General features: G+C 35.0%; 3 protein-coding genes across 5 annotated transcripts; 2 read left to right on the top strand and 1 right to left on the bottom strand.

Moving 5' to 3' along the window:
- The first annotated feature begins 743 nt into the window (after window positions 1-743).
- On the top strand, window positions 744-6295 carry LOC110730559. Of its 3 annotated transcripts, none has more exons than XM_021910376.1 (4): window positions 744-1221; window positions 4600-5183; window positions 5310-5373; window positions 5621-6295. In XM_021910376.1, the coding sequence occupies exons 2-4, from the start codon at window positions 4621-4623 to the stop codon at window positions 6083-6085; spliced, it is 1092 nt and encodes a 363-aa protein (XP_021766068.1). In that variant the 5' UTR covers window positions 744-1221; window positions 4600-4620; the 3' UTR covers window positions 6086-6295. The 3 variants fall into 3 exon arrangements, with proteins under 3 accessions (XP_021766068.1, XP_021766069.1, XP_021766067.1); XM_021910377.1 differs by lacking the exon at window positions 744-1221 and adding an exon at window positions 3740-3959; XM_021910375.1 differs by lacking the exon at window positions 744-1221 and adding an exon at window positions 4137-4386.
- Window positions 6296-10058: 3763 nt separating this feature from the next.
- LOC110730557 (23 kDa jasmonate-induced protein-like) lies at window positions 10059-11338 on the bottom strand. Its single transcript, XM_021910373.1, has 2 exons — window positions 10675-11338; window positions 10059-10532 (listed from the first exon to the last, which is right to left on the bottom strand). The coding sequence occupies exons 1-2, from the start codon at window positions 11116-11118 to the stop codon at window positions 10326-10328; spliced, it is 651 nt and encodes a 216-aa protein (XP_021766065.1). The 5' UTR covers window positions 11119-11338; the 3' UTR covers window positions 10059-10325.
- Window positions 11339-11468: 130 nt separating this feature from the next.
- LOC110730558 (23 kDa jasmonate-induced protein-like) lies at window positions 11469-13282 on the top strand. The gene is made up of 2 exons (XM_021910374.1): window positions 11469-12160; window positions 12902-13282. Exons 1-2 carry the CDS (start codon window positions 11711-11713, stop codon window positions 13082-13084), a joined length of 633 nt encoding a protein of 210 aa, XP_021766066.1. The 5' UTR covers window positions 11469-11710; the 3' UTR covers window positions 13085-13282.
- The last annotated feature ends 1059 nt before the right edge of the window (window positions 13283-14341 follow it).

Here is a 14341-nt window from a genome sequence, read left to right as displayed (position 1 = left end):
ACCGGGTAAAACCGTCCATGAATCGACCCGTTTCAAACGGATCCGATCATGACACAAACCGTTTATAAACCGAACCGGCATGATCCGAACCGTTTATAAACCGAACCGACATTAACCCGGGTAAACCCACCCCTAAACCGACCCGTTTCAAACCGAACCGGCATGATCCGAACTATTTATAAACCGAATCGACATTGATCCGGGTAATCCCGCCCCCTAAACCGACCCGTTTCAAACCGAACCGGCATGGTCCAAACCGGTTATAAACTGACCCGCTTATGACCCAAACCGAATTTAAACCGTAAAGAAATAAACCGAAACCGAATCGACTTGTGACTAATCAAAACCGAACCGAACCGACCCGTCAGCTAAATAAAACCGTTTCAACCCGAACCGCTTCAAACCGAAACCGACTCAAACCGAGGTCAAACCAAACCACCTGACCGAAGTCCCACCCCTAACTTCATCCCTTTAGGCATAAGCTAATTTCACATTGGAATAATTAACAAAAATAATCCCAACTATTAACTTCCTTCTCATTTTAATCCCAACTACAATTTAACTGTAAATAATCCCAACTATTAGGTGATTCTTCTCAAAATACTCTCCTTTACTTATTACCTCTCTTACTGGTAATTTTTTTTTTTTTTTTTTCATTCTTTTCTTTTTATATTTCACCTTTCTTTATCTCCTTACCATCATTGAAGGACCTTAATTGGCTAACAGATTTCCCTTTCTCTATCCTCCCCAATCCATACCATCTCTATAATACATTTTCCTCCATTAAATACTTTTTTTTTTTTATTTATTATTTTTTATTTTTAAAATTACATTTCAAAATTAACCAAATAATCAAAGAAGTTATTATCACTTTCATAATTTAATTGGTTGGGTTGCTTCTAAATAATTCCAAGCCTTAATTGAATAATTGTTGATGCTCCAAGTCTCAAGATTTAACTCTGGTTATGGAGGCTAATAGTGATTCGGTTGCTTTTTCGGTGGCTTGACATGTATGTCGATGGCAGGGCATAATGAAATGGTGGTTTTCCACGTTCCGATGGCAGGGCTTGGCTAGAATGGTGGTTTTGGTGGCTGGGTTTGGCTAGAATGATGGTTTTGGTGGTTGTGGGTGGCTAAGAAAGTGGTTTTGATGGAAGGGAATGAAGTTACCGAGAGATATACAGTAGATATGGGCAGTGATTAGAGAAGCAAAAAGAGGAGGTATTTTTTTTTTAAATTATTATTATTATTATTATTATTATTATTATTATTAAAAACACTAACCAATACCAACTTCACACATCACACTTTTACCTGAACAATAGGTTAACAAATGTGTGAGACTATTTTGTGAAGAGTCACCAAATAGTTGGGATTATCTAGATTAAATTATAGTTGGGATTAAAATGAGAAGGAAAGCAATAGTTGGGATTATTCTTGTTAATTTTTTCTTTCACATCAACCTCTCACCCAAAAGTGTCTTTGCGTAAGAGGTATATCAACCTAGAGAGCATGCCGACGATCGATTATAATTGAGCACCTCAATTGCACAAGAATTCATTTTCTATCAAGTCAATGATTATTGTTACGCCACACTGAATTTCCTCTGTTTGTAAGGTTAATTTGTTCTTCTTGTTCATTGTTTTTCGTTGACTGTAACACCCACAAATCTGACTCTACCAAAATACTAAAAATAATACGTATAGAATACTTTAAAGATATATTTAGGCGTATTACTGCCGCATGATTACACTAGGCAACTTTAAGAAAACCACTATAATACTAAACTTGTTAGCGCAAAAACAACCTTACTTTATTATTAATCACAACCAACTATTGTTACTGAGTACTAAACATTAAATAATAAAACTTTATAAGAAACCTAGACTAGGTGGATCCATCCTGTGATCCTCAATGCGCACATAGACTCCACCTAAAAATCACGAATGCCTGTAAAGTTCATAGTCTAATCAACCTAATCCACATAGTTTTTTTTTTTGGTGTTCCACCCAATTCCCCCTTTGGGCAAATCCGGATCTAGGGCTCATTTTTGATCGAGTGGTTAGGTTCTACCCCCCTCCCAATTGTTGTTGCGGTACAACCCAAAACCCCCTCCCCTAACACTGGCACACCCCGAAACCTCCTCCCCTAACAACACGCTGTTACCCTCTTCTCATTTCACCACCGGCAGCAACCACAAGTTGTCGCCACCAATCCCCCCACCGCTCCCTCACGCACCAAACAACAACATCGCACCACCTGTGAGCCCTTTGTTGCCCAGCACCAACACCATCTACCACACTCCACTTCACAACCCCTTGCGTAGCAGAATCGCCCACCGAAAGCCACCAATTCAAATAGGAAACACTACTCGCAACAATGCGGGGTTGGGTGGTTGATGGGGAGTTCGGGCAGGATGGCAGGGGGGGAAGGGAGTGGCGAGCAGAGTGGAAGACGGGACGTGGAGGGTGGCTGGAAGAAGGAGGAGAGAGAGAGGGTTTTTTTTTTCTTATTTTTTTTTTGTTCTATTAATAAGGGGAAAAAATTACATGAAGAATAGGTAACAGGTCATTTTGGCCTAGTAAAAAAGATCGGGGTATAAAGCTTGATGATTATATATTCATAAAAGGTCAGATTATTAAAAACAAATCGGGTAAAGGTTGGATTATTTAAATCAATTTTTTCTAAAAATTCAAAGCCCTTTACATTATTGTTTTTTCAATGTAGGACAAACAACACTTACACTTGCACTTAACAAGTGATGTACAAGTTTTATACCATATTTTCTCCCTATTCCATAGCTATTTTTGTATGATTTTTGAACTCTACTAAGTCATTTCTTGCTAACATTCTCTTCTCTATAGTGTGATTTGGTCTATTTGATTAACATTTATAAGAATACGAAGAAATTTTGATATCGATCGGGTAAAGAACCCTTAACTTACGTATACAATATCTCATTTCAACTCTAAGACTCTAAGATATCTCATTTCAACTCTAAGATATGCCACCTAGGTATACGAATCGGGTAAAGAACCCTTGACCTACATATGTAATATCTCATTTCAACTCTAAGATATGCCACCTAGATATACATGGTTTTTTTTTTGTTTATTTATTTATTTATTTATTTATTTATTTCGAAGATTATAATTAGGAAATTTTTATTTTTAACACCGCAAAAAAGGCTGAAACTGGTTTTTAACACCCAAAAAAAAAAAATATTTACTTTAACACCACAAAAAATTTAGAAAATTGGATTTTACCACCACTTAACGGTTTTTGTTTAAAAATTCGTTAAGTGGAATCCACAGTGACACGTGTTACCATTTTATTAGTTTAAATGAAAAAGTAAAAAAATTTAATTCCTAAAACTACCAAGCCACCCCAGCCCTACCACCGCCACCTTCTTCTCCACCTTCACCCAACACAGCCGGCGACCCCCACTTCGCCGCTGGCACATCGCCTCCCCCAGCCTAAACCCGACCCACCTAAACTCTCCCCCTCCCTTTCCCCCATCCCTAAACCGCCCCAACACCGCCAAACTGTAGCCCTTCTTCCCCAAAAACGGCTACGAATTCGACCACTAATGGGCGGAATCGGCTGTTTTTGTGGCCGAGTGGCCTGAACCGGCCGATTTTGACCATTAATGGCCAAATCGTGGCCAATTTTTGAGGAAGGGAGCTTTAAGTTATGGCGATTTGGTAGTGTTGGGACGGTTTAGGACAGAGGGAGGGGGAGAGTTTCGGTGGGGCGGGTTTAGGCTGGGGGAGGGGATGTGCCGACGATGGGGCGGGGGGCGAAGAAGAGGGTGGCAGTGGTTGGGCGGTGGTGGAGCTGGGGTGGCTGGGTAGTTTTTTTTTTTTTAATTTTTTTTCTTTTTTTTGGCCAATAACAAAGCGATACGTGGCACTATGGCCCCACTTAACAAATTATTGGATGGAATCAGTTAAATAGTGGTAAAATTCAAACTTTTTAAATTTTGGTGGTGTTAAAATATTTTTTATTTTTTTTATTTTTTTATGTGGTGGTGTTAAAAACCAATTTCAGTTTTTTATTTTTTATTTTTTGGTTAAAAATCAAAATTTCCTATAAATTATTAAATTTCTTGAAATCGGAGTTGCTTTATATTTTTTTCCCCTATTTTGTACTATATCTAATACTTAGGTTAGTATTCTGCTTAATGTAGTTGTGTTTTACATTAGCCAGAATAAAATTAAAGCTAATCAACTAATGTAGTATAAAATCATGTTATCTTAGGTTAGTATTCCCCTAATGATGTAGTTATGTTTTACTATAAATAACTTGCGTGCTTGATTAGTTGAGTAATAGCTACTACTTCAATTCCACCACTTCTCACATTCTGCTTTCTTTTATTTTGCTTCAGTAAGTGCTCTGTTTTTTCTTTGCTTTTCTAAAAATAAATTGTAGTCTACAGTCTACTAAATTACTAATCACCAAATTTACTATAATAAGATTAGTATCCAATTATCCATTGATGTTCATAGTATTTATTTTCAAGTATGATTAATTACTTATTGTAATATATTAATCTTAACAAGTTTCATCTTTCTTTTTCATGGGATTGTATCACTGAAGTATCAAACAACAAAATATAATATGGCCGAGGTACGAGCGCAGGACGATCTTCTGTTGTTGATGGAGGACAAACAACTACGAAAGCTTGCAAAACTACTGAGGAACCAGGAAGAGCCACTCAGTCAAAGCATCAAATCGGAGCCTGATCGCGCCAAGTACCTTGAAGAATGCAACAATGCTTATGACATTGTTGTCACACTGCTACAAATAAGTACTGATTTACGCGACAAGCATGAGGCAGCAAGGGACACTGACAATTTGAAGGCGAACATAGCCACAGATATTCAGGATTATGTCAAGTATGGCATTAACATGGGCCTGCAGTGTATCCAGAACTGTGGTATGCGAGTGACTGTCGTCGAAAGCCTTAAGACACACTTCGACGACATGGCCACTGAACTTAATATGGTTGATTCCAGGGGTGTCAATGATATTGAAAGTTTTGCTGAGGAAGTGTCTTATTACAAGAAGTCTATGTGGGAGTATGTTACGAACTTGCGAAGTGGCACGTCTCGTGCTCACTCCAAGGCTTACTCTGATGCACTTAAGCTAGAAGGCATTGAGTTTCCAAACCTTGTTAGCAGGTACTGCAATCTAATCCAACCCTTTGATAAACATGTTTCTCTAATACATTACAATAATTGTTGACGTGTTAAAGTACAAGCTAATATATATGTATCTATTTTTTTTTACACAAATATTAAATTCAGGCACAAGAACAAGCTTGGATATAAAGATGAATTTGAATTTTTGGAAGAAGATCAAAAGCTTGAGGTAACTACTCACACTTAGCTACTTCGAAAATATTTTTATTTGTTTTTTTTTTTTTTTTTTTTTTTTTTTTTTTTTTTTTTTTTTTTTTAATTTGCTGCTAGTTGTGCTGAACAACAGACGATAGTCTTTTATTAGGCACTAATTGCGTATAATACATCAATGTACGATATATAAACAGTCAAATTAGTATACTTTGTTTGTTCGATTTAGTTCTACTGACATAGATCAACTCCACTTCATCAAACAGGTATACAATAGCATCATAGTGGAATCAGGGCGTGCAAAGATCCCAACCATGTACAAGAGGAGCAAGCCTCCAGGCGCAACAGCAGGTGGGGTTGCGACGATGGCAGTAACTGCAGGCATAATGGCGTGGGACATCTTCACAGCCGAGCACAAGCTTGAGTCTGCATTAAACAGCGCCGTATCAGTGCTTTCAGGCGCAGTCTCTTATGCTGTAAATGTGGCTGTTAGCTCTGCAGTAGGAACTGTAGTAGCAAATGCACAATTGGGTGTTCTGATGGTTTCGATGGCTGGGTTTGTGGTTGGTGCTGTGGTTGGCATTCTCTTTGCTGCCGCGACTGGTGCGATTCTTGGACTCATCTTAGGGACTGGTGGTAAAGTGCCGCCTAACTTGGATGATCTCAAGTTTTATTCAGCTACCATGCCTAATGGTATGGCCATTGCAAATGAGATCTCACACGACAGTTGAATTAATTTTAATTCTACGATGTACGGTCCATATGCTGAGTGATAAATGCAACTCTCCAATAATAAAAAAATGTATGCGAGTTAATATGATTTCTGGATTGCTAAAATAAGTATCTCTAATGTATTAGTACATGTTTATTTCACAATTAAATTGAAGGTAAACATTGTGGTGTTGTTTAAGGTTATAATTCACCTTATTTTTTGCTTCTAATCTGATCAGATCTTAACTTATTTTTCTGATCTATTTTAATTGTCTGATTTGACTAAATTTTGACCATATATATACGCTAATCTTTGTTAGGTTATAATGTTTATTTTATTAATAATATGTAATATTCATAATATTTTTAGCTACTAAATTATAGACATTTAGCATAAAAATGCATATAAAACAATAAAGCATGATTAGAACTTATTTATTCTAAATTGATCATATCTTAAATTTAATTTTTGATCTAATCTGAAATAACTAAAAATAAGGAGAACTAAATGTAGTCTAAGTGTTATGAAAAAAAATGGGGTTAGGTGCTTTTTATTGCAAACATGTTAACCAAATCCCTAGCCTATAGCATGCTTCACTTAACTTAATTGTCAAGCCCTACTATCTCAGCTCATTCCATGACCATCTAAAACTGATGTTTAATTTGATAGTTGATACTCCCTTATTTTACTTGTTCCATTACATTTTTACATGAGATTTTAAGGGAGTCAAAAAGTAAAGATAAAGATGGGCCTCTGAATTTGAGACCTAAAGCGAGAAAAAGAAAAGAGAAATAATTTATCAAAATGAATTGGTAGGTAGATTAGTACGCCTTAAATACATAGTTAAATAAATAAATAAAGTAAAAAGGGATTGAATTGAAGGTGTATAACATACATGTTACCTCGCCATTCGACTAACATACATTAATTTTGCAAATCACTAAAGCACGTTTCACTATTCTAGCTAGTCTAATTCTAAAATTACAAAAGATATAAGAAACCTATACCATTTGATGTTTGTAGCCTTACAAGATCAATGATTATAATGTTTATTGGCAAATTTTTCTACTTAAAATATTAGACGGTACCTACAATAATTATGATGACTTTTACTTCCTTGTCGGCTAATTGCATATCGGATCTTGTAAGATTTATTTGAATGTATAGTATTACTTTCTCCTTTAATTTCTCTTTTAATTGGAATGTGGAGGAAATGCACATTATTTAAGGAGATGAGAGATATAAAGAAAGAATTGAGTGATAGAAAGAGAAATAGAAAGAATCAATGGGCATGTAAATAAAGTAATTAAAATTATAATTTATTAGTGTTTTTTCTGTGTGGCTGGCCACACCGTGTGGCCGGCAGATACACACCAAAACACTGACCAAGTAGCTCATAACCGATGGAGTAACTCCTAACCAAGTAACCTCTGACTGATCGAGTAATCCCTAACCGACCGAGTAACCCCTTATCGACCGAATAACCCCTGACCAAGTAACCTGTTACTGACTGAGTAACACCTGATTAAGTAACCCCTTATCGACCGAACAACTCCTAACTAAGTAACCCCCGATCGAGTAAACCCTAACTAAGTAATCCCTAACCAAGTAATTCCTCACCAAGTAATCCCTAATCAAGTAATCCTTGAATAAGTAACCTCGATCCCACGATGTAGCCAACCACATATGAAATTTTGTGACTACGATTAATTTGTAACTCTTCAAACATTGTGATTAAAAAAGAGTAAATTCTGCTTCGTATATTAAGATATCTTTTTTATATATTTTACTAATACACTATATGTGGTCCTCCTATTTTTCTCACCAATCAATTTCATGCACCAAAATTTGAAAATAGTGACAAAAGCTTTTATTTTATTTTTTTTTTTTTTAAACCGTGACAAAAGCTATTTGGTTCAAATAATTGGAGAATCATTTGTAATAGGATCCTTATATTATTAATCGGATCTTTCGCAATCACAACCATCACCGCTGTAGGTGACTGGAAATTTTTTTATTATTAAAAAACCAAAATCAATGGTACGGTACGTTTAAAATAGACACCAAAGCCTAGTTGGAGGCATCATATCCAAAATGGCATCTATTTTGGACAGTCCCACCTAGCGAGGTTGTTTAATATGTCTCCACCTAATTTGTAGCTATTGTAATAATCTTTGAATATGTTCTGTTAATATTTAATACTTCTATTGTGTTTTTTTATACTTGCAACATATCTTTTTGGTACATTATTTAAAAAAGTGATTAAATTAAGTAAACGAACGAATTAAGCTATAAAATTTATAACCTAGTCATTTATCACTTTTTTCTTATTAGTGGTAAATTTTATCAAGTAATTTGTCCGTTTGCCTAGTCTAATACTTCCCTTAAAGTACGTGCTAAAATAGTGTGTTACAAGTAGATAAAAACAGAGAAAGTATTAAATCTAGGCCACTTATTTAATTGAATAGATAAAAATAGTTATAAATAAAATTGAATAAAAAATTAAATTATTATTATTATTATTTTTTTTTGTCTTTTTTTTTTTTTTTTTGGTTGGTGTTTAAAGAGCCGCAAGAATATGTGATGAGAATCAATTATCCTAGAATCCCTTAAAACTGGGAGGGAAGCTTAACCAGCTAAGCAATCCCTCACTCTCTTGTAGTAATGTTGAATAATCAGTTAATTATTATTTCATCCTCAACACTTCCTTCTTCTCATGGATCCATTTGGTTTTCCATTCATATCCTTATAAGTACGTAGTTCTTAATATTCTATCTCTCTTATAAATTCATGAAAATTGAAGAACAATTTTGTTATTTATATGGTGGTATGGTGTGTGAAGAAGATACAAATAATAATTAGTATGATCGATGAATGGTTTTTTTTTTTTTTTTTTTTTTTTTTTTTTTTGTTGGGTAGAGAATATGATGCGTAATTGATCAAAATTATTTGATGGAATAACATAACAACTTATATACGTAACCTAACCATGTTAATTTTCCTCAAAAAAAAAATAAAAAAATAAAAAATAAAAATAAAAATAAAGATAAAAATCCTAACCATGTTAATTAATTGTTATTCCATACATATTTAATAGAGATTTAGTTTGAAGGTGGAAGTTAGAAAACCTGAAATTTGAAACTGCATCAAACAATCAAAGGTGCTGTTTTTTATTATTTATTTATTTATTTATTTTTTAAATTTATTTTTTTTTTAAAAAAAAAACCAAATTTATAGGAGAAAGCAATATATTAGCTCTAAAATTGTATTTTCTCTTTAAAATAAAAAAATTATTATTATTATTTTTTTTATTTATAACTTACATGTAAGGATCTATGAATGGACATGATTGATCCTTAATAAGGGTTGAGATTGAAAACGATTATAGTGACATGCATTTTATTCATTGTAGCTACTTAATAGTCTTTCATTGAATAAAGTAAAAAAGAACTGAAAAAGTAAGATAAGATAAACTCATGATTCATGGATGAAACTACTTGAAAGTTGAAACATGTATGTGATGACCTAAATTTCTTCTCTATATATCCTGCTACAGATCGATCAAGATATAATATTAAGATTACAAAAATAAGACTGTAAGTATGAATTCATATAGAAATCATAAAAGTGATAGAGTATATAAACTAACTTTGGGCTTCAGTCATTAGCTTAAGTTTTTGGTTGAGTTAGTCCTTTAACATGATTGGTATCAAAGTTAGCGTGACAAAGAGGTCATAGGTTCAAAATCTCATCATCCCTTCTTTCAAGTGGAATTGTTACAGGTTCAAAATCTCATCCACCTTTCACTTAAGTGGAATTTATTTCGTGCTCGGTATGGGGATATCCAAGTTGCATCCTCATTTCAAGCTTAACATGCTCTCATGTGAGAGGGCGTGATAATGTATATAAGTTAACATTGGGCTTCAACCATCAACTTAAACTTTTGGTTGAGTTGGTCGATTAAACAACAATAAATTTTTTATGGGAAAATATAGAACACAACAACATTATCTTTATTAGACCTCCTATGAATGATTTAACATTCTTTGTAAAACAACATTCACATAGACTCTAACAGAAAGAGTTTAGTTTCACACTGGAACACAACAATTGTTTCTGTTTATTACGTACTACTGCTGGAATTTATTAAGAAACAATACATAAAAACAGACAAAGATCAAAGAAAAATTACATTAATATAAGACAGACAAATATGAAAAAACTTGATAACATAAGATCTTTAAATTCCATCTTATTTTTTATTTTTTTGCTGGCTCTGGACTAAATTTGTGCTTGAGTATTGCGATGAATTCGGGTGAAGTGATGCCACCAATACTCACAGCTGATGCACAATTTTTGTCGCTCGTGTCGTCTACTGTGATTTTATTAGCCCTTTCGAGCAGACTAGATTTGATATAATCCCAATACTGTGGAAAGTGACCTTCTTCACGAACCTCGGTATAAGCCTGCATTTCATATGTATACAATCAAACATTCTTTAAATTGATGATAAAGATTTCATTTATGCAAAAACTAACAAAACTCCATATAAAAAACATATGTTAGTGTAATTAAATTGATACATATAATCAGATAATATTTACATACCGAGTTTTGGGTGGTACTCCAAGGGGTGCACCAAGCTATCATGTAGTCACGAACCTCTCCTTTGATGTTCTTACCACGATACACCCGTGCAGCTTCCGAGCCGTAAGCCTGTGCTGTTGGGTGGGCGTGCAAGAAGGCGAGCCACTGACCGTTTTGAAAGGAATTGGGTGGGTTCTCCTTATAGACATAACCCAACCAATCCTTCTTCTCTACAACTTCAAGGGTATCCCCTGTACCATTATACACAAGGCATAATGTGCAAACTCCGTTACCATAGTCGGACTTAAGACCGAGGACATATTCAAGAGCACTAATGTTCTTGTCCTCGGCATGGATCAATCTCATTGCCTCTCTCGCTCTATCTTCTTGTGTTATTTCTTTACCTCTATACTTTGACATTTGTTTCAAGGTTTGATCTGTAATTGGAGAACCAAAGGGATTCATCCTCCTTGGCAAAAATAGGTTTTTTTTTTTTTTTTTTTTTTTTCTTCTTCTCTTCTCTTAATTATTGATATTAGCTAAATTAGCTCCTTTTTCACTACACTGGCTAAATGTGTAATGATATAGAGCTTAATAGTTCATATATATACTACTTCTATGTTCGTTCTTGATTGAAAATAAAGGTTGGCCTAGTTAGTTGGAGACCCTCCTGTGAAAGGTGTACGATTTTCACCCCAAGCAAATGGAATTCCCAATTTCGCCCTACTTGCAAAGAAATTCTCATTACTTATAACAATATAAAATTTATTATATAAAAACATATCAAAAGATATTATTAAGTTTAAATTAATCCAAAGACTCTAACCAGTAAAACATTTGGTTAAATTAGTCCTCTAATATGATATGAACAGTGGCATGAGAAGAACTAATCTCACATTTTCAAATCTCATCTGAACAGTATATTGGACACATCATTATAAATACTATTAGGTGCATTTGCACAACAATAGGCAAAAAAGCTAGCGACTTGAGAGATTTTTAAAACCCTCCCCACCCCTCCCAAACAACCACCAAAAAATAAAAATATAAGAGAAAAATGGCGAATCCCTTTGGTCAAGTGGTTGATGATGACAAGTTAGATGAGATGCCTAGATATGTAGATGAATTCAAAAGCCAAGAAGATAGAGCAAGAGAAGCAATGAATCTGATCAATGAGTACGACAAGAACGTTAAGGCTAGAAAGTATGTAGATAGTGTAAAGAAGGATTATGGTAATGGAGCATCCACATTGTGCATGATTTACAACGCTACCGGGGAAACTCTTTACTATGCCACCAGTAAAGATTGGTACGGTTACATTGGCCGGACCCCGTACCCTTTCGAGATCGGGAACGGCCAATGGGCATCCTTCCTCCATGTCCATAAGACTAGTGCTTCCACCGGGTCCGAAGCGGCCGTGGTATTCCGTGGTAAGAACAAAAGTGGACAATCCCGTGACTTTCTAGTCGCTTGGGATACCCCTTGGTCTTCTTTTAAAAAAAACAAGGTATTACAACTTTTCTCTATTTTATTTTTTAAATGGCAATGAGAAGACTCGTTCTAGGAGGGAGAAAACCCTCCTAGAACAAGTTTGGTGATCATAGTCGACTTTTGATCTTTCAACTGGAAATCGGATGATTAAAGGTTAATTCAGTATTGCTGTAGTTTTCAGTTTTTTGGTTTTTTTAGTTTCAAAATCATATGGTATGTCATATAATGAATCAAAAACTGTTCACACTTATTAAAATCATAATAATTTAAAAACTAACAATAGAATAATGGGAACACTTTTTCTGAATTCTTGTTTTGGTTTGTTATTTTCAAAAACACAAAAAATTAAAAACAAAAATTGATCCCAAACAAGTCCTAATTAATTGCGCTACCCTTACACCTCAATAAACTTCTCTCTCTAAGTGAGAGCGCAATTTTGAGTATAATATATACTAGAACATAGTGTTATGTGTAATTTATCAATTTTATACATACAATCTATTTTTTAAAAAAAAAAATTAACATCACCATCTATTGTGATATGTACTTTTCTAAAAGCTTTTAATATTATGTTTTTGGCGAATTTTTATCATCTCACTTTTTTTCACTACCATTTACAGTAATCATCTTTTTCTTATTCTCACACACTCATTTAATCATCTTTATAAGGTCGGTTAAGATCAAATGATAACGGATGTAGTATTACATCTACTCGTTTAAATATTTTATCTGATACACGAAGTATTTGTTTATGCAGGCTTACAGTGATGTAGGTTCGTCTGGGAGTTTCAATAGTCGTTGGTCTGATGTAGTAAAGAAGTTGGAAAATAGTGGATATGACCAAGTGACCAACAAGGATGGCGTTAAAATTGAGGTTTCTACTGCTACGGGGACTTCTCCGGTATTTACAGCAAGAATTATAACCCCTTACAGTCCATGACCATATCAATAAAATTACTTCTTGTATTACGATATGTATTACTTCGTATTTACATATGTTGCTTTATTTTAGTGTTATTAATCCATTATGCATGGAGGGAGTACGAGAGATCGAGGTAATGGAATATTGACATCGCTTCCTTTATTTTATGTCTTCGCTAAAAATAGAAACAAATTATGAGAGAAATGATAATGGGCATTTTTCGCATATTATTATTATTATTATTATTATTATTATTATTATTTCTCAAAAATAGACAAAGTCATACAACCCATAAAAAATTAGTAGGAAGCCGAGAAACAATATGGGCCTCCACTCCTCTAGCTATAGCAAATTCTATCCTAGTGAAAATATGTGCAGTAGTACGAACACCAATGTCCTGAGTCATCGAGAACTTCCGAACCCGTTTCAACAACGCACGCAACAGCCTCATTTTCTAATTCCCCAAGCGAAGAAAAAGGAGAAGGGAAGGAAATCATATCCAATTGCCCGAAAACTAGATTCGTACTTGACCCGTTTTCGGTGAGCAGCATCAGCCACAACCCGTCCAAGACAAAGTCAGATAACCCTGACTGTGTCAAAGAAGAAGACTCTATCAAGTCAATACATACATCGCGACCACGATCCCAGAAAAAAAGTAACACATCTGCAGGTTTGAGGGCTCCGTCGTTCCCTCCGGACAACCCAATGTCAACTTCATTTCTTGCTAAAATCCCAGATTAGTAGCAAATATCAACAAGGGTATCTCGAACAACATTATGCCAATGTTTAATACCCATAATACCAGCACACGATACTGTGTGATCAATGAAAATATCCCAGTAAAAACCCTTAAACAAGCAGAGCACGGCGTCGAGACAGAGAACAATGGAACACCCAACTGGTAGCACAATGCACATCGGTATGTCTTTGCGTTCATCCTCTAACTCAGGCCCGAAATAGGGACCGCCCGAAGCCAAACAGATGTGTGATCTCCCTGCTGCGATTTACACAATGCTGATTGTCGAAGAGATAAAGAAAAGCCAGATTCTGCAGCTAGAAGTGGTAACCTTTGTGAAATATACATCTGCCAATTTCTTCATGAGTTTAGGGGCAGCGACTTCACTAGGATTACACAAAATGTCATACTCCACTGTTCCATTAAACAGACTCAACGCATCTTCAAAGGCTCGACCAAGACCAACAATGTCAACATCCCGTAGGAGTTTTGTCTGCATAATGATGAACATCACCTGCGGAATAAACATCAAGCCCTCC

The sequence above is a fragment of the Chenopodium quinoa genome, unplaced genomic scaffold, assembly GCF_001683475.1.
Source record: "Chenopodium quinoa cultivar QQ74 unplaced genomic scaffold, ASM168347v1, whole genome shotgun sequence".
NCBI classification, from domain to species: Eukaryota; Viridiplantae; Streptophyta; class Magnoliopsida; order Caryophyllales; family Amaranthaceae; genus Chenopodium; species Chenopodium quinoa.
This window is presented reverse-complemented; position numbering and strand designations above follow the sequence as displayed.